General features: G+C 38.5%; 2 protein-coding genes across 4 annotated transcripts; one reads left to right on the forward strand and one right to left on the reverse strand.

Moving 5' to 3' along the window:
* Positions 1-59: 59 nt before the first annotated feature.
* On the reverse strand, positions 60-7,028 carry trdmt1 (tRNA aspartic acid methyltransferase 1). 3 transcript variants are annotated; one of them, XM_066683619.1, is made up of 10 exons: positions 7,011-7,028; positions 5,933-6,042; positions 2,865-2,941; positions 2,669-2,740; positions 2,305-2,370; positions 1,999-2,068; positions 1,378-1,461; positions 963-1,276; positions 639-826; positions 60-247 (listed from the first exon to the last, which is right to left on the reverse strand). In XM_066683619.1, exons 3-10 carry the CDS (start codon positions 2,936-2,938, stop codon positions 147-149), a joined length of 969 nt encoding a protein of 322 aa, XP_066539716.1. In that variant the 5' UTR covers positions 2,939-2,941; positions 5,933-6,042; positions 7,011-7,028; the 3' UTR covers positions 60-146. The 3 variants fall into 3 exon arrangements, with proteins under 3 accessions (XP_066539716.1, XP_066539714.1, XP_066539715.1); XM_066683617.1 differs by having other exon boundaries at positions 6,887-7,011; XM_066683618.1 differs by lacking the exon at positions 7,011-7,028 and adding an exon at positions 6,196-6,218.
* Positions 7,029-8,294: 1,266 nt separating this feature from the next.
* Positions 8,295-15,157, forward strand: vim (vimentin). The gene is made up of 9 exons (XM_066683454.1): positions 8,295-8,986; positions 9,997-10,057; positions 11,478-11,573; positions 12,063-12,224; positions 13,197-13,322; positions 13,534-13,754; positions 14,191-14,234; positions 14,542-14,624; positions 14,714-15,157. The coding sequence occupies exons 1-9, from the start codon at positions 8,454-8,456 to the stop codon at positions 14,753-14,755; spliced, it is 1,368 nt and encodes a 455-aa protein (XP_066539551.1). The 5' UTR covers positions 8,295-8,453; the 3' UTR covers positions 14,756-15,157.
* Positions 15,158-19,509: the final 4,352 nt, after the last annotated feature.

Here is a 19,509-nt window from a genome sequence, read left to right on the forward strand (position 1 = left end):
TTAACATAAACAACAAAACACAATATAAAAATATAAAAAGTTTAACTTTATTGGTTATTTACAAATTTGATTTGCATAAAACAAAAATTTTAAACATTCCTCAGTTCCTCAGCTCCAGGTGGCCCCTGTGGTCTTACAAATCTGTGTCATGATATTATAAGATTGATGAGCTTGGCAACTACATGAACATTAAGACTGTTTCCCAAAACCCGGTACTGCTGCTTAACAGAGATATTGGGTGGAAAAGCTGAAAGGAAAAAAAGATCAATGTAATTAGATGACATAATGTTTTAATGCTTACATTAATTAATATGGTGTGAAAACTTAAGTAAATTTAATGTTTTTAGATCTAATAACATCACTCTGGTTGTGTAAGTATTTGCAGAAATTAAACTGTGTGGTTACTGACACCATACATATTACTAATTAAATCTGCCAAAATCCAGGAAAAAACAACAGTGAATGGGAATTTCTAATTAACATCAAACATTTGTACACTTTATTACAACATTTCATGACCCTTTAATTTGATGCATAAACCCACACACATACTGGAATAAATAGATACTAAACGAACATGAAACAGTATAATTTAGCACAGAATGTATTAAGAGTGCTAATTATAAAGACTTGCTTACAGAAGTGTGAAGGAAATCCCATAAGGTTGGCTATCTCCCTTGGTGTGAAGTATCTGAGCTTCAGCTGGGACAGCTGCTTGAGTTTCTCCTCTTCAGACAGCCCCTCTAGTGACTTAAAAACACTCTCCAGTTGTACATCTGTACAGGACTGCAGAACAGAACCAGTTCCCTCCACATAATGCCCATAGCTAAAGAGGAAGAATAGTTTTACTCAACAATGCCACTCATAGATTGTAGCCACAAACAGAAGCTAAATATCTAAATATTAATACGGTTAAAACCAGGTGTATTAAAAGCCACTAATAACTATTTCTGACACCTTACCCTTTAGTGAAACAGACTGATCTCCTGCAGTTCGGGTCAACGATATCCATGAGCATAGCATATCTAAGCAGGATTTTGGAAGGCAGCAGATACTGGTCCATGTCTGTTCTATGTCCTTCATCCTCCAAGAAATCCTGAAGTCTCCTAACCGACTCCTCGCTGTTTTGACTTCTCTTTCTCTCTAGGTCCCGAGCTGTCTCCAACTTATAGATGATATCCCTGTCATCCTTAAGGTTACTGCTGGGGGACCCACAGTAGCTATCTGAAACCGTGGGACTGCCTTCATTAAAGGCCTTTGGAAATCCCTCTAGAATCTGATAGGTAGTGTGAAAAGATGGTGAGAATTATTGGATTGCAAACTGTACAGTAAATAGTACCACTCTATGCATGTTTCTGATTGAAAACAAACATTTACCTCTGAAGCTGTCTGAAATGGAAGAGAACCAGGAGATGCCTTAGCAATAAGGAAATAACGCAGTCTTGAATTTGGTATTCCGATCTGTTAAAAGGGTGCAGCAAAGAAATACATTGAATAGCATAATGCTGACTAGTTATAGAGTTGCAGTTTAATGATCCTAACTGCCTGATTTAACTTGGCATTACAGCATTTCATTCATTCATTATCTGTAACCGCTTATCCAATTCAGGGTCGCGGTAGGTCCAGAGCCTACCTGGAATCATTGGGCACAAGGCAGGAATACACCCTGGAGGGAGCGCCAGTCCTTCACAGGGCAACACACATTCACACATACGGACACTTTTTGAGTCACCAATCCACCTACCAACGTGTGTTTTTGGACCGTGGGAGGAAACCGGAGCACCCGGAGGAAACCCACGCGGACACGGGGAGAACACACCAACTCCTCACAGACAGTCACCCGGAGCAGGAATCGAACCCACAACCTCCAGGTCCCTGGAGCTGTGTGACTGCGACACTACCTGCTGCGCCACCGTGCCGCCCATTACAGCATTACAGCGCATATTATGCACAGAAGGTGTGAAATTATTTGATAAGAAAAAAATTATAAGTTCTTACACAAGTGGGTGATATCATGAATTCCTGAAAATGGTATTTACATTCCTTCAACGTCTTAATCAAAGTATCTCTGAAAAAAAGGAAAAAGTAATTTTTGGGGTAAAACAAATTAATCCCTCAGTTTTTTTGTTTTTCCAATGGTACACTTGTTTTAAACAGCTGCATTAAGCATGTAAGAACCTGGTCCAACATTTCAGAGTATTTAATGCATGTGGACAGTGACAAGGGAGAACAATCCCCTCAGACCATGACCATTTAACAATAGTAATACACTGAGTAGAAGAAATGGCCCATCTCCCATGTTACCTTGCAGAGGATGTTTCAAATCCTTTCACATTTTCCAGCAGAATGAAGAGTGGCAATTTGTTCAACCTGCAGACACATGAAAGGGGAATATTAAATTCACCAATTGGCTTAATAAAACTGGATATTAAGAGTTCAAGAAAACTTGGTATAAAATGTGCAGGAAATAGGGACTTTCTGATTCTAACACTGTGGGTGCTGGTGAAAGATATTAAATATTTTTTATACATTTGAATTTGATATGAATGTTTAATTTAATATGAAGTAAATGTCCACAGGCAGGACATGTAACTGAAAAGGCCAGCACTGTAATAATGAATTCAATATAGATTATTTTCATAAAAAAGATAAGAGTGATCTTTCTGACCTTGGCAGAAGGTCCAAGATGTACAGAAAACTTTTTGTTCTGGGGTCGGAAACATCACCTTGTAACCCAATCCTGAAGTGAAAAAAAAACACAAACACATTTCAAATAACAATAAATATATACATAATAAAAAAACAGAAATGCATTATTTTTCATGAGAAATTCTTTTAGTGAAAAAAGACAAATTTTTAATTACCTTGTGAAAGGCTGGCATGGAGGGCTCATCAAAATCATATCAAAATCCAGTTTATTGAAATCATTTAATGTCATTCCCTAAGAGAAACAAAAAATTAAGTGTTAAACATCTATAATCTACTCATAGAGAAACCTGCTTTTATGAATACATAAGGCATGCAAATTTGTTATGAAACAGTTAATGTTCTTATGACATCTATAGGTGCTGGTCATAAAATTAGATTATAATGAAAATGTTTATTAGTTAATTCCATTAAAAAAGTGAAACTTATAAATTATACTCATTCTTTAAACACAGACTGATATATTTCAACTGTTTACTTCTTTTAATTTGATGATTATAACTGACAACTAATGAAAACCCCAAATTCAGTTTCTCAGAAAACTACAATATTGTGAAAAGGTTCAATATTGAAGACACCTGGTGCCACACTCTAATCAGCTAATGAACTCAAAACACCTGCAAATGCCTTTAAATGGTCTCTCAGTCTGGTTCTGTAGGCTACACAATCATGGGAAAGACTGCTGACTTGACAGTTGTCCAAAAGATGACCATTGACACCTTACACAAGCAGCGCAAGACACAAAAGGTCATTGCTAAAGAGGCTGGCTGTTCACAGAGCTCTGTGTCCAAACACATAAATAGAGAGGCGAAGGGAAGGAAGAGATGTGGTAGAAAAAATAAAAACCCATTCAAAAATGTAGGGGAGATTAACAAAGACTGGACTGCAGCTGGAGTCAGTGCTTCAAGAACCACCACACAGACGTATGCAAGACATGAGTTTCAGCTGTCGCATTCTTTGTTACAAGCCACTCTTGAACAAGAGACAGTGTCAGAAGCGTCTTGCTTCCACTAAGGATTGGACTGCTGCTGAGTGGTCCAAAATTATGTTCTCTGATGAAAGTAAATTTTGCAAGGTCCCAGAGTCTGGAGGAAGAGAGGAGAGGCACAGAATCCACGTTGCTCGAGGTCCAGTGTAAAGTTTCCACAGTCACTGATGGTTTGTAGTGCCATGTCATCTGCTGGTGTTGGTCCATTGTGTTTTCTGAGGTCCAAGGTCAACGCAGCCATCTACCAGGAAGTTTTAGAGCACTTCATGCCTCCTGCTGCTGACCAACTTTATGGAGATGCAGACTTCATTTTCCAACAGAACTTGGCATCTGCACACAGTGCCAAAGCTACCAGTACCTGGTTTAAGGACCATGGTATCTGTTCTTAATTGGCCAGCAAAATCGCCTGACCTTAATCCCATAGATGGGGTATTGTGAAGAGGAAGATGCAATATGCCAGACCCAACAATCCAGAAGAGCTGAAGGACGCTATCAAAGCTACCTGGGCTCTCATAACACCTGAGCAGTGCCACAGACTGATCGACTCCATCTCACGCCACATTGCTGCAGTAATTCAGACAAAAGGAGCCCCAACTAAGTATTGGGTGCTGTACATGCTCATACTTTTCAGTTGGCCAGCATTTCTAAAAATCATTTTTTTTGCATTGGTCTTACGTAATATTTTAATTTTCTGAGATAATGAATTTGGGGTTTTCATTAGTTGTCAGTTATAATCATCAGATAAAAAGAAATAAACACTTGAAATTTATCAGTCTGTGTGTAATAAATGGGTATAATATACAAGTTTCACATTTTGAATTATGTTCAAGAGACCTCTTCTTGCTACACAAAAAAATAAATAATACATAAATAAATTCAAGCCAACGAGAGGAAATCTGATGCAGTGTATTCGGTAACTTGTTTTTCCCCTAATAGGACCTTTTCAAGAACATTAAAAAAATACTGTACTTCTATCACACTTTATTGTCAGTTACATGAGCAAAACCTTAGTGAAACGCACTCTAGAGAATAAGGCCACTGCCTGGTGCATCATTACCCCTGCTGACACTGCATACAACCTTTACCCAACACTAAATCTAACAAGTTACTCTTTCACTTAATATATATTCCTCTAACCACCAGTCATGAGATTAAATCTGGATTGGTCTGAATGAACCTGCAAAAAAAAAGAAAAATGTGTCCAAATCTTAATTTTTTTTTTTGGAGTTAAATAAAAGTAGATTTTGTGTGAAAAAATATCTGTCATTACATATTTTTCCAAAATTAATTATAATTCCAATAAATGAAAAGGGTTTTTTAAAGGCTTTTATTCCATGAAATTAGGGCTAATAAGCTGCCAAGCCAGCCCTTTTATTAACTATGCTGATTACTGGGGTATTTTTATAGGCATACTGGGCTTCTTTTTTCATTTAAAGAGATTTGCTAGACATTTGCCTTAAAACATCAGAAATAAGACATAATATAATGAAACTGAGATAAATAGTGCATGAACATCTAAAATAACAGTTAATGACTTACGTAAAAAATAAAGATCTTCATAAGAAAGAGGGGGCAGTCTTTTTTTTAAAGAAATTAATTTGTATTAGTTGTCCTTATGTTTATGTTCAAACTTGTTACTATTACAGTCTATAATATTATTATATTTTTACTATTTAAAGGAAACAAATCCACATATTTCTATTATTTACATATATATAAACAAATATAAATTATAAATAAAATATATATTGTAAATAAACAAAACTATTTATATTGTTACAACATTACTATTTGGCATAAGTCAGACTCAGCTTACTGAGCTCACTTTTAACCATATAACCACAGTTAACCATATAACTGTGGTTAATCTTCTTCAAACTGTGTGTGTGTGTGTGTGTGTGTGTGTAGTGGGGCTATAGCACACAAGATAATACCAGTATGAGCCACATGGGAACGGAGAAATTTAACATTTACTTTTTGAGGATTATATATGCAGGAATGTAAATAAACATAGATATTTCTATATTTCTGCCTCAACATTTTGCTCTTTCACTAGATACCCCATCAAAGTTGAACTAAAACCACTTTTCTCTTCAGAAATGTAATATTTGTCACAAAGTATATAACTGCAATATAATCTTTCTTATACAATAGCAGAATATTTAACACTTAATTTATAAGAAATGTAGACTAGAATCTTCTTTTGCAAAAAGAAACAAGTTGTTAGGTGGTGCTCACTTCAATGGTCTTGGGCAAAAGTAGAGTATTTGGGAAGTTGTGTTTATAAATTTCATTTGCTGTTGTGTTCACATCCACTGCAGCTACCACTTCAGCAGGCACTGAGCTCTCTAAAGCAGAAAAAAATATTACATAAGTCATATTATTAACACACAAAACATTTAAATATGACAAAGACAAAATGTGTTGATAGAAGAGGATGACTCGAAGCATAACTCACTGGGTATGTTATTATTTACTTATTATTTATATTATTTATCTACCTTATCTACATTCTTCTGTGCAGCAATGTTGTCATGATAGTAGTGTGTGTGGTTCGTGTCAGAATTTTAGAGTTTCTAGGCCCTTCGAAAAACAACAAAAAAAAATTCCAGTCAACATCATCCTCTGGCTATAAACTAACCACCAATGAATGACTAGATTATGACTATCCAACTGTGCAGCAACCAATGAAGTATTGTCTGTAACTTTGCATCTAAAAGGCACACTAACAAAACAGATGTGTAAAATGTTATCATAGGTGTTACAATGTCCTGCTCAACTGCTATCTGACACACTTGTATCAACCTTATCACAATTCACCAGCTTACTCGCGGTCAAGTGAACTCCTGATCATTAATAACTGGTGTAATAAACAAAGGCTAACACATTCTGCAATGAAATAAGTAAAATACAATTTGCAACTGCAGATAAGAGAACAGTGACCCCTGTTGAGAGGAAACAGGTAAGTGAGAGAGAGAGAGAGAGAGAGAGAGAGAGACTTTGACAACCCTTTTATTTTTAAAGAATGTTTTAAATTGCAATTAAAACATTCAAAAATTCAAAATCAAAAGATAACTTAAAAAACAGGACAAGATAATGATGTGTTTACAAACCCAAACACCTAAGAAAGAGAGAGAGAGAGAGAGAGAACAAAGAAAACTGTAAAACTAGTATAGAAAGAATAAGTGTGACCTGTGAGAGCGAAGTGCATCCCCCCGATCCCGCTGTAGAGCTCTAGCACTCGCAGCTTCCCCATGTTTAAAGTATAAACAGCTAGAGCGCGCTAACTGGGCAGCTCCCCCTGGAAACAACGCACCCGTACAAACGTTCCGCACGGTCAGCTCCTGCAGTACGTGGTTCGATAACAACAAGCATTTGCACGTATTTTATTTCCAAACAAACTGATTTTAAGAAAGAAAAAAATAATCTTCATGTTCTTAACACATATAACAAATGTTCCTTCAGTATTGATCTTAACTTTAGCATTTGGGCCAAAGAACGGACTTTGGAGAATCAATAAATCAATCAGTAATCCGTCAATTAATCAATAAAACAATCGGCAGCATTCACATATGCCATGGCAGCCGGGTTTTTTTTCGTGATATTCCAGAAACTTGTGATGTAGTAATGTTTTAACAAAGATACCACAATAACACCACAACAGTGAACGTTTGTGTCTAGGGTATAAATTAAATACAAAGATAAAAGCATATATATTGACATTCTTGATAAACATTAGCAAAACTGACCTAGAAAATGGCAGTCTAGATTTCTGCGTTTTCTTTAACCCCTAGAAATAGTTCTGAGTGAAATAAAGTTCGCCCCTATGGGTTTATATTCACCTGAGTGATAAGGGTCGCTTAAATTTCATGCCCGGTGGATTTGGGGCTTTTTATTTTTATTCTTTTTTTTAATTCCTTTGGTCAGACGGACTCCATCAAATAGCAGATATGAAATCACATCCTCAACGTAAATTGGACCAAGAATGGATCTCCCAGCAGATGATACAATCAAATTATAATAAATAAGTAAAAATTGGCTGAACACAGACACAAAGTTTTACTACAATAATCCCAGTGTCCTGTTAAAAACTCCAGGGTCATAGTGATTGATTCACACAGGGTAAACTGGGAATCTGAAAGATCTGGACAGATTCTTTAAGGTGTAATTGTCTCAGACCTTGCCTTTTTATCAGTGTCAAGCATTTTAAAACTCAGAGATGATATCTTTGTAAATTCTTGTGTTTGAAATATATGTTAGTTCTTTAATACATTTTGAATTCGTATAAAAAGGTAATTTCAATGTAAAAATATAATAATGTTTTGTTTACAGCCTGTTTTGGTCATGTTTACCAGGGGTGTCAATATTTGTGGAGTGAATTGTAGATGCACTGAATTAGAGCACTCTGCTTTATGTGTAGGCCTTCATAACCCCCCCCTCTCTCTCTCTCTCCCTCTCTCTCTCTCTCTCTCTCTCTCTCTCTCTCTCTCTCCCCACCCATCTGTGTGTTGTCATTGATAGGGGAGGGAGGTGGGGGAGTCGAAGTTGGATGTGGGGAGGTGTGTGTGTGTGGGGGGGGGGTGCTATAAAAACTCCCCTAAAGCCAAAGTTCGGACGGTTCTGCTGGGAAAACTCTCACTAACTCATCACGGCTATCTAGGCGTTCACGTATTCACTAAACAAAACTCCCACTGAAGGCTGAAGGAAGGGAGCAACTCTCTGGTTTCAAGTCCAGGAGCAGGAGCTCACTCTGTGCAGAATGTCCAGCAGAAGCTCCGGCCGCCAGTCCTCTTCCTACAGCAGGATGTTCGGCGGGGAGCGCTCTACCGCGGCACGCTCATCCTCGCTGTCCGCGGCGCGCATCTCCGGAGCTCGACTGAGCTCCGCGCCTACCTCCGCCGCTTTCTCCTCTTACTCCTACGGCGGAGGAGGCGCGAGGGTACGCGTCGCGCACTGGCCGCGGCTCTCCTCTGACTCGCTGGACTTCTCCCTGTCCGACGCCATCAACTCCGAGTTCAAGGCCAACCGCACCAACGAGAAAGCCGAGATGCAGCACCTGAACGACCGCTTCGCCAGCTACATAGAGAAGGTGCGCTTCCTCGAGCAGCAGAACAAGGGCCTCGTCCTGGAGCTCGAGCAACTGCGCGGCAAAGGCGCGAGCCGCCTGGGGGACCTCTATGAGCACGAGATGAGAGAACTACGCCACAAAGTGGACCAGCTGAGCGGAGAGAAGGCCAATGTGGAGGTCCAGAGAGACAACCTCGGAGACGACATCCAGCGCCTGAGAGAGAAGTGCGCACACCACTGCACCACTCACTGAACAATGTTAGCGCTGCTCTGAGCTGACCGCACCTGACAGCCGACCGTTATTCCACATGAATGAAAATACTGCTCTTTACTTTCCTGCCTTTGTATATTCTTCACGTGGAAGGGTCCAAGTACATTGAAAGCATCACATTTCAGTACTGTTATTACACCTACGGAGGACGAACTTGTATCATGCACTGTATAAAACTTCAAGTTTTAATGTACTTAAGAAAGTCAAATCAAGTTGAGTAACGGTGTTGCCTTAATATTTGAAGTAAAATGAAAAATTAATAAGATTCATAGCAAAAAACAAGCCAAAACCGTATTGTTTTGTCAATATATTATTTATCCAAACTTGAAGGAAGCCCATTAACTACCTTAACTACATTAATTTTTTAACAGTAAAAAAGAGTTAATTTTGCTAAGGGAAGAAACACAGTTTATATTGCAAAAAGAATTTCAAAAGTTAAAACAACTTAAGTTTAAAAGTCATGAGCCATTTTAACCTTGCCTCAGACATTGATGGACACACTGAGGCGCTCCTAATATCCCACAAACTATAAAGCACTTTGGGTATCTAAAAAGCAACTTTAACTACCACTTCGTTTTTACTTCGTTTGTTCATTTTAATAAAAACTATGACAGTTTATGCACATTAAATTAGTTGTTTTTTTCAGAAATTCAACATTGATTGAGTATATGAATGTAGAAATGTTTGGCTCTGTAAACTAAAGGTTTGGGTTTAGCCTTGGTCTCTACATGCCAGACTATTCATTATTAGGCTATATGTACTTTTTGTTCTGTATACATGGACCGGTGCTAGTTAAGATTTGCAGTGGTAAAACAGGTTGGATGTAAATGCCATTTTTCAAGCAAGTAAGCCCCAATCTTGTATTTAAACATGTTTTTTCTGTATTTTGATTGCTGAGATACTGCTAGTATAGTGCTCGGAGAGTGGGTGTGGCACTGCTTTAATGCCCCTGTGTCACTTCCAGACTCCAAGAAGAGATCATTCAGAGGGAAGATGCTGAAAATAACCTCCAAAGCTTTAGGCAGGTAAGTGTCCAGCACAGACACATTAAAACCAGCAGCACAAACCACCACTTTAACTGCATTTGAATATAATTATAAGATGATAGAAGAGTAACAATGCACTGAAACTATGTCATTTCACAATTCAAAAACATATTTGTTCATCACAGACTTGAAACAATATATTATGAAGGATGAATGTTCTGTTGCAACTGCATCATGTGAACACCAATGTGTACCAGCAATAAGCACAAGTCACCAAACCAATCCAGAAGAAGCTTTTAAAGGTTTAATAATCCATCATTCTATATTAGGATTCTTTATGGAACCACAGCTGATTCTTCTACGGCTTTGCTCAAAGAACCTTTTGTACACCTTTATTTTTAAGAGTGTATGCTACACTCCTCCCATCTTCCAGCTCTACCTATATTAGTAGATTTTGGAACAACATTGATAAAGCCCATTTTGTGCTGTGTGGAGCTGGGTGTGATCAACAGAGTTTTCTTAGTGTGAGGACAGATGTCCTGCACCACTCAGCCTAGCTGGGTTGGGATACTGTGGGCCAGTGTCAGGGTTAGAAACGCTGCTCAATGGGAGGCTTTATACTTCGAACTTATGGCAGAAAAGCTGATTCCACTCGAGCATTGTTTGTGCACTGATGAGGAGAGGAAGCCTGTATATATAAATGACAAAGTAAGCTGTTGTCTAAGTGTGGCACTGCTCTTAGTTGTGGAAGACTGGCAACATCACACAATGGAAGACCACAATAAGGGGATGTGAGTGTGTATTCAATTGTACCTGCCATGGCCACCTGTGGCTTTCCAAACAGATGGAGAAAAACAGACTCAATGCAAGAGCTTAATAGGCTGCTGCTTTTTAACTCATTCAATGCATGGCAAAATGCTGAGGAAATGAATCTAATTTGCATTGCCGTTGTTCGGATAAGTAGCCTTAACTTGTATTAAGAAACTATTCAGGTCATTTCCAGATACTTAACAAAATTATAATATGTTACTGTATGCTAGTACCACTACACTAGCAGAGTCTGTGCTATATAAATCTTTTGTAACCATGGATTCATGTATAAAATACAAACAAACACAATATGAACAATATCTAAAACAATTTCAATGCATTTAATTGTTCTTAGTTCTTTATATAATTTGAATGGGTTAATCAGGGTATTTACCCCATTTTAGGCAGTATTCATTTCTAAATAAAGGGTCAGTTGGAATGATGCTATAAAAGGCACTGAAGAACTTTTCAATGCATAATGTTTTGATAAACCATTTTTAAAATGTATTTGTTTCACCTTTTTTTAAGTTGACACAATCATCGTGTGTATTTACTTCAACATTTTTCTTAAAGTGTAGGACAAAGTCAAGGTGTCTGACAGGTGAACGACATAACTTCAAAATTGCCATTACACATGCTGTTCTTGCAGGATGTGGATAACGCTTCCCTGGCTCGTCTAGACCTTGAGCGGAAGGTGGAGTCCCTGCAGGAGGAGATCATTTTTCTGAAGAAGCTTCATGATGAGGTATATTTGCACATTGGCGTCATTTACCTCTTTACTACTGAGCTCGTTTCATAGCAGGTTTACACATGTGACTCTGTCTGTGACCTGAGAGGATCAGGCAATTGGCAGGAAATGGCATTAGCATGGAGATTAAACGCTCAGTAGAGGTAAAGGAATTATGTCAAGAGGATGAAGGTGGTAAGAAGGCCCCGTTTCCTCAGAAAATCTACATTATTAGACTGGCCCTTCAGAAAAAGAAACAGTTCAATAGAGGGTCAGTGCCTATTTTAATTAGTAACGTACATACCAGACACTCACACACAGGCAAAGAATCTAACACGTCAACCTTTGTTCTGTTCTGAGAATTTTAAAACTCAGCAGTGATTAATAAGCTTATGAAGTACAACAAAAACAAATAAGCATGGATGCTGTATGGATGTTCTGTAATAGTACAGAACCAAGCAGCTGCTTTGTGTGTAATCTTGTGCTTTCCCCTCTGCTTATCTGCAGGAGATTGCTGAGCTCCAGGCCCAGATCCATGACCAGCATTTGCAGATTGATATGGACGTGGCCAAGCCTGATCTGACAACTGCCCTGCGGGATGTCCGCCTGCAGTACGAAACTCTGGCTACCAAGAACATCCAGGAGGCGGAGGAGTGGTACAAATCCAAGGTCAGTCTATTAACAGAACCCAAATGAGTTTTAAGCTTATTCGTTGTCCTTAGTCCTTATGCTGATGGAAAACATCATTACACTAGTGCAGCCAGCGTATTTTCAATAATATAAAAACTGATTTGGAGTTTTACCTTGAAAGAGTATTTAACCTGTGTGTGTGTGACATTCATCAATTTTTCGTCTGTTAAATCACTATGTAATGCTTAGTGGGCTTTAAGGAAATTAACGTATTTTAATAGCTTTATAATTTTTTCCCATGTAATTTTTGGGATGTTTTTTAAACAAAACTTTCACTTTTCACTGCAGATCCCATCTCTGTACAGAACTGCCACTGCTATCACTTTAATTTGACAGCAGGCAGTGATATTATCTGAGCTGACTAATGTCAAAAATATTAATGCATATTGATCATTCTCTGGTACTAAGCCTGGTACTGAATATCCATATCATTCAAAGTACTGTATCAAAATGGGAAATGTCAGTGTCATGACAGCATTAGCACTGATTGTAGATACTTGTGTAAACATTCTCTCCTGGTTGTGAATGATAGCAATGCTGTAGCAACAGCAGTCAGCTGTACAGCATGCATGCCCTGAAACTGCAGGTGGTCTATGGCCTCCCCCAGGGTTAAAACACAGCGGACGGTAATAGTAGGTTTCACTAGATAAAGAGGACAGATGGCCAATCCCTGAAAGCACTTCACACACAAAGGGAACATAGCACTTTTTTGTGTTTGTGTGACTAACAATCAGGAGTATTGACATATTTAATGGATCACCACTCTCTTTTCCTGTGAACCAACATGACCTAAAATGTCAGTTAGACCAGCCCCATTAGCAAGAATTCATTCAGTGCTCATTAAACAGTGATTTAAAATGGATAGGATGATTAGATTTCCTGTGGTTTCACCTTCAGACACTTCCATTGTTTGCATGTGTGTTAATAAGTTGTTTATTTTTCTCACTCCAGTTCGCTGATTTGTCAGAGGCTGCTGCCCGTAGCAATGAAGCAATACGTCAGGCCAAGCAGGAGGCTAATGAATACCGCCGCCAGATCCAGGCTCTGACCTGTGAGGTGGATGCTCTTAAGGGCACTGTGAGTATATCTTTAGTTCTGATAACACTGTCACTGTCACACAAATACTTTTCAGTCAATTTAGGGAAGTGTAAGTTTTTTGCTTTTTTTTTCTATTAATTTACCATTTTGTAAATACAAGGTTTTTGTTTTCACAGCAGTGATATGGAATATTTACAGTAAGTATGAACATACTTACAGTAGAATGAACATCTGCTCATGTTTCTGTTAGAATGAGTCTCTGGAGCGCCAGATGAGAGAGCTGGAAGATAATTTTGGCATGGAATCATCTGGTTACCAAGACACAATCGCACGTCTGGAAGATGACATCCACAACATGAAGGATGAGATGGCTCGCCACCTGCGCGAGTACCAGGACCTGCTCAATGTCAAAATGGCTCTGGACATTGAGATTGCGACCTACAGGAAACTGCTGGAAGGAGAAGAAAGCAGGTGAAGCTTTTAAAAAACCTGTCACTCTGGTCTCTTACACTCAGTTAGGAATATACACATTAGCATATCTTATTCGGACATTAATATTGTTCTGAATTGTGAATTAATCTTGTATAGGTTTGTATACTATAAAAGAAAATACATATTTTTGGATAGATTGCATAATTGATAATCTATTTTAAGGGACTTTAAACTTAAAAAACCCTCTCTGTATCTCCTTTACACAAATGGTTAATTAGCCATTAGCCAATAAATATAAACCAAACTGCAAACACAGTCCATGCTGAAATAATTGTTTTTAATGTAATACCTTGTCTTTTAAAAGAATGATTTAGAATAAGTGGCTTTTGTGAGCCAAAAACTCTTTACATGCACATCATGTGCTTTAATGTCTGGGTTTTGTGTTTCATTCACTTTCATACTCTTCTTCCTTCAGAATTACCACACCAATGCCTAACATCTCTTCCTTTAATCTGAGAGGTATGACATACTGCCGACCTTTTTATTGTTGAAAACTAGCATCTGGTTGTGTTAGATATAAAACCCATCTGAACTGCAGTGCCTTCTTCAGGCTTTGAATATATAATAAAATTGATGACTTGCAACTTTTAAATAAATGCAGTGCTGATGCTGGCAAGTAGGAGAATGCATGGTGTGCAGAATCCAAGAATTCTTAATAGAAACTTCTATAATATAGATTATTTATATATCTATTATAAATAGAAGACTTTTATAATATATACCTTTAAGAGGTATAATTTTTGCAACTGTGCTCTTCTCTCTGCAGAAGCTTTGGTAGAAACCAGACCAATGATTGAAAACCTTTCTAAGAAAGTGGTGATTAAGACTATAGAAACAAGAGATGGACACGTAAGTGAAGACCATGTTTATGGGGCATAATTTCGCCTGTACTATTGGACATTTATGCATATTGGTTCACAGCTTTGTGTCCTTTGCAGGTAATTAACGAGTCCACTCAGCGTCATGAAGAACTGGAATAAACTGCATGTGAACCCTGTGAAGAACAGGAGCAGTAGGGCACTGAGGAGGAGTGCATTGTAGTGGGATGCCATATAGAATGTGGAGTATTTTTGTTGTTTCTGTGAGAGTAAAACAAACAAAAACAGCTTTAAAGTGCCTTCTTGCCATAATAGAAAGACCTGCAGACAGAGTTGTGTTGCAGCAGAATAGACACTGTAGGCCAATGAGAGGACCAGCTTTACCAGTATTCTTGTTTACCACATCTTCCTTAGTTTAAACTGTACAAGACAACAGCAATAACCTGAGTGACTGCTTTTCTGTTTTGTATTTGTTACTGCAAAAAATTGACCAAATCTAGAGGAATGTGTAAGCAATAAAAACACCAAACTGTCACTGCTTTCACTAAGTCAATAAACCTTCAAATATGAAAATGAACGCATTTTTACGCATGAAATTAAATTCTTTTTGGCTGTATAAATGGTGGATGGCACAGTATGTATCACTGCCACACAGCACCAGTCTCTTTGGGTCCTGGGTTCCTTGGCTCGTGTCACCCGGGTCCACAGGTAAGAGTTTGTGACGCCTTGTGGTGTAGTGCTGCCCTACAGGGTGTGTTCCTGCCTTTGCTCAGTGGCCCTAGACCCATGAAAAAATCTATGAATTAAAGCATGAAGCAGTTACATAATATGGATGAGCATGTCACAGAGCAGACCCTTTCTGCTTTGGGAAGGGTAAGAAAGTCAAGATTCTCAGATTATAAAAACATGCAAATATCCATACTAAAAGAAAAGAGGAAAAAGTTGATATATTTGGAAATTGGTATAGATTTGCAGATTAAAACAAGATTATTTTAAACAAAAAAAAAAAAAATATATATATATATATATATATATATATATATATATATATATATATATATATATTAGCTTCAGGAGTCTGGGTCTTCAAACTGTGCTAAGTGTAAGTTCACCTTCAAATATAACCGTGTGAAAAGCATGCAAATGTTTAGCAATGTGGCAGTTAATCTGTTTCTTGGCACAAAGTGTAGAAAAGCTTGATCAAGTGCTCTTATCCATTTGGCCTCCTTTCCCAGGCTACACCAACGTGGGTATTCCTGAGAGGATGGAGGCAAGTATTTTTTGTCATATACAGAGGATAAATTTGGCTTGGATAAGATCTCATTCACAGGCCTAATGCTACACTTGACTGCAGATTCCTTCAGCCTGCACATGGTATTGCCTAAACTTGTGTAGATTTATTTTTTATTAAAAAACAAACTACATTTTCCTCAGAAAATGTTTCTAGTCACGTGCTTTTAAAGACTTGTATTTTGACCTGCTTTTTTTTACTGAGACACAAAACAAAAGTAGTCATTCAACAAACCCTAGTGTGACTGATACAATGCACTAAAAGCACCAGTGTGAATAGATGTGATTAGAACAGAAAGGTGATTTCCAACCAATTCCACAAGGTGCTTTGTGTCTAAAAAGCTGCCTGGAGCAAGACACTGATTAGGGCTTCAGTACTAAAAGGTGTTAAAGGAGTTAAACTGCCATAGACTGAATAGGCAAACGCATGTAAATGTGTTGGTTTTCATGAACACAAACACTGAATTCACAAGTTTCTGCACACTCAGAAACATCATCACTGTGGTTGCACTTTTTGTTAGATCATACATTCTGTAACCACTTGTCCAGCTCAGGGTCATGGTGGGTCCAGATCCACCTACCAACGTGTGTTTTTGGACCATGGGAGGAAACCGGATCACCCGGAGGAAACTCACGCGGACACGGGGAGAACACACCAAACTCCTCAGAGACAGTCACCCGGAGCGGGACTCGAACCCACAACCTCCAGTTCCCTGGAGCTGTGTGACTAGTTAGATCATATATGTATCATATTCTATAGTGTGTTGATTTCATATGCCCAGTATCATTTATAATTGACTGTGTCTTGGGGCAGGTGTGTCACACATCAAAACACACCGGCAGATCACAGTCATATATTAGCTAGCAGTGTACTGGTCGCAAACATGTTATTTGAGCCAGGCCTTTTAGGTGAATGGTAGGAGCAGGCTCCTGTCCAAGAGTCATTCATTCCTTTCTTTCTTTCTTTCTTTCTTTCCTGTAACCAGGGCAGAATGTTATGGTGCTTTTATTCTCTGTGGTATAATGAAGAGCCTTAGGAGTCAGCACTTCTGGATCAAATGATCTTTACCACATGCATTGGCACTAATGAATCCATGCGGAGCAGTTTTTGTTTTAGGCTCTGCGACTTATTTTATTTCTCCATATTATAAGTGACCTATTCAGCCATTTGTTGCGAAAGAAATACAGTTACAATTGCAAGCACTTTACCCAAAATTCCAGCACTTTTCAAACCTGGAAAATACAATATTAATATTCAAGGATTTCAAGCACCCATACAAACTCTGACCTTAGTTGTCATATATGGACCATATTTCTTAGAAAAAGAATGGTAAAGTTTTGAAATAGTGCTCATAAAACAAAATTTAAAAACAACAATAATCCAGTTTTGCATTATTTGAAAAATGGGACTGAAAAACCTTTCTTTAGACGGCCAAAGGCAGTTCAAGGACAGATGCATCATATTGACCATCCTGCTCCCTGCTGGACAACATGCAAAAGTGAGAACATTCAGAGGTAAATGAGCAGCATGTATGAACATAAAGGGGTTGGACAATGAAACTGAAACACCTGGTTTTAATTCATTATAATTTATTAGTATGGTGTAGGGCCTCCTTTTGCGGCCAATACAGCACCAATTCGTCTTGGGAATGACATACACAAGTCCTGCACAGTGGTCAGAGGGATTTTAAAATCAGGATAGTGGCCAGGTCACTACATGATGCTGGTGGAGGAAAACGTTTCCTGACTCGCTCCTCCAAAACACCCCTAAGTGGCTCAATAATCTTTAGATCTGGTGACTGTGCAGGCCATGGAAGATGTTCAACTTCACTTTAATGTTCATCAAACCAATCTTTCATTAGTCTTGCTGTGTGTATTGGTGCATTGTCGTCCTGATACACGGCACCGCCTTCAGGATACAATGTTCGAACCATTAGTTGCACATGGTCCTCCAGAATGATTCGGTAGTCCTTGGCAATGAAGCGCCCATCTAGCACAAGTATTGGGCCAAGGGAATGCCATGATATGGCAGCCCAAATCATCACTGATCCACCCCCATGCTTCACTCTGGGTATGCAACAGTCTGGGTGGCACGCTTCTTTGGGGCTTCTCCACACCGTAACTCTCCCGGATGTGAGGAAAACAGTAAAGGTGGACTCATCAGAAACAATACATGTTTCACATTGTCCACAGGCCAAGCTTTGCACTCCTTGCACCATTGAAACCAACATTTGGCATTGGCATGAGTGACCAAAGGTTTGGCTATAGCAGCCCGGCCATGTATATTGACCCTGTGGAGCTCCCACGGGCAGCCGTGGTTTTATTGTTTTTTGGATACAATCCGGGTTAGCACCCGAACATCCCTTTCATCCCTTTTCTAGACCATATAGCCAAATGTTTTTAGACATCACTTTCCCTAAGTCATGAAACGAAGGAGAGACTAGCAAGGTAGACTCGTAGGTCTGGATGAGGAAAGACTTCAGGAGAAAATAGAGACCCAGGCGTAACCTCTAGGGCAAGTGTGACCATTCTTAGGGACATTGTGGCTGCAGGTGTTCATTCCAACCAAACAAGAGCCTATCCTGTATGACTGTTTGAAGACTGAGACTAATTGACTAAACAAGTAGAATCAGGCCCTTTGTGGACAGAACTGATGACCCATACTCTAATGGTCATTCCCAGCCAGCACTCTGAAAAAAACAAGACTAGAGCTTACTTTAAGATCGGTCACAGGTGCTATTTGTCTTAATTGCTAAAAAGCTCTTTGCCTCCCTCTAGTGGATGGGGATGATATAGCAAGCGACTATTTTAGTCTGGTTTACCCGCGGAATCTCGCGGACGCTGTTTTGTAGGACTCAGAGACGTCACTAGAGTTGAATGATTAGGGGGTCTAGGTTAATTGCCTCAATACATCAAATGGCTTTGATATATTTATATATTATAAAATAAGCAACAAGGAGCTGTTGTATCTACTAACTAACGAATGAATGGATACAAAAATAAATAAATACCATTTACAGGTAGAAAAATAAAACTAAGTTGAGAACAACTATTTAGTCATTATATACAGGTATCTGTAAAATATACAGTCAACTTCAGGAAAACCATGAACTTCAATTCTGTCTGCCCTAAATACTGCATTGTTTAATGCATGAATATTTTACCTGGCTTTGTTTAGCAGGCTTATTTAACCTTCTTCAGTAATCAGGTTTCTTCCGTTGCATAATGCTATTTCAGCTAGTGCATGAGTGGCTTTTCAATCTTATTTATTTATTTATTTATTTATTTTTTTTTTTTTTGGGGTCTTGAAAAGGTGTCTATCTGGTCACCTTCTCCCAGCATACACTGTGTGTAGGGTTGCCAACCTACTGAAATCACAAAAAGGAACGCAGAGGTCGGGGGACCAGTATGCTCTTGTAAATCTTTTCGACTGTAACAAACCAGATAAAACATATTTGTTGTCAGATTTTTATTAAGCCAACTGCCATCAGGACGGTCTGTGCCTGTCAGTAGCCTTTTTGAACAATAGCAAAGCAGAAACTGTCAATGTATTTTGCAAATAATGTTTTTACCAGATTAAAATAACTGTTCATTAATTACAATAAGAAAGAATCTTATTGGTCTGA

The sequence above is a fragment of the Hoplias malabaricus genome, chromosome 10, assembly GCF_029633855.1.
Source record: "Hoplias malabaricus isolate fHopMal1 chromosome 10, fHopMal1.hap1, whole genome shotgun sequence".
NCBI classification, from domain to species: Eukaryota; Metazoa; Chordata; class Actinopteri; order Characiformes; family Erythrinidae; genus Hoplias; species Hoplias malabaricus.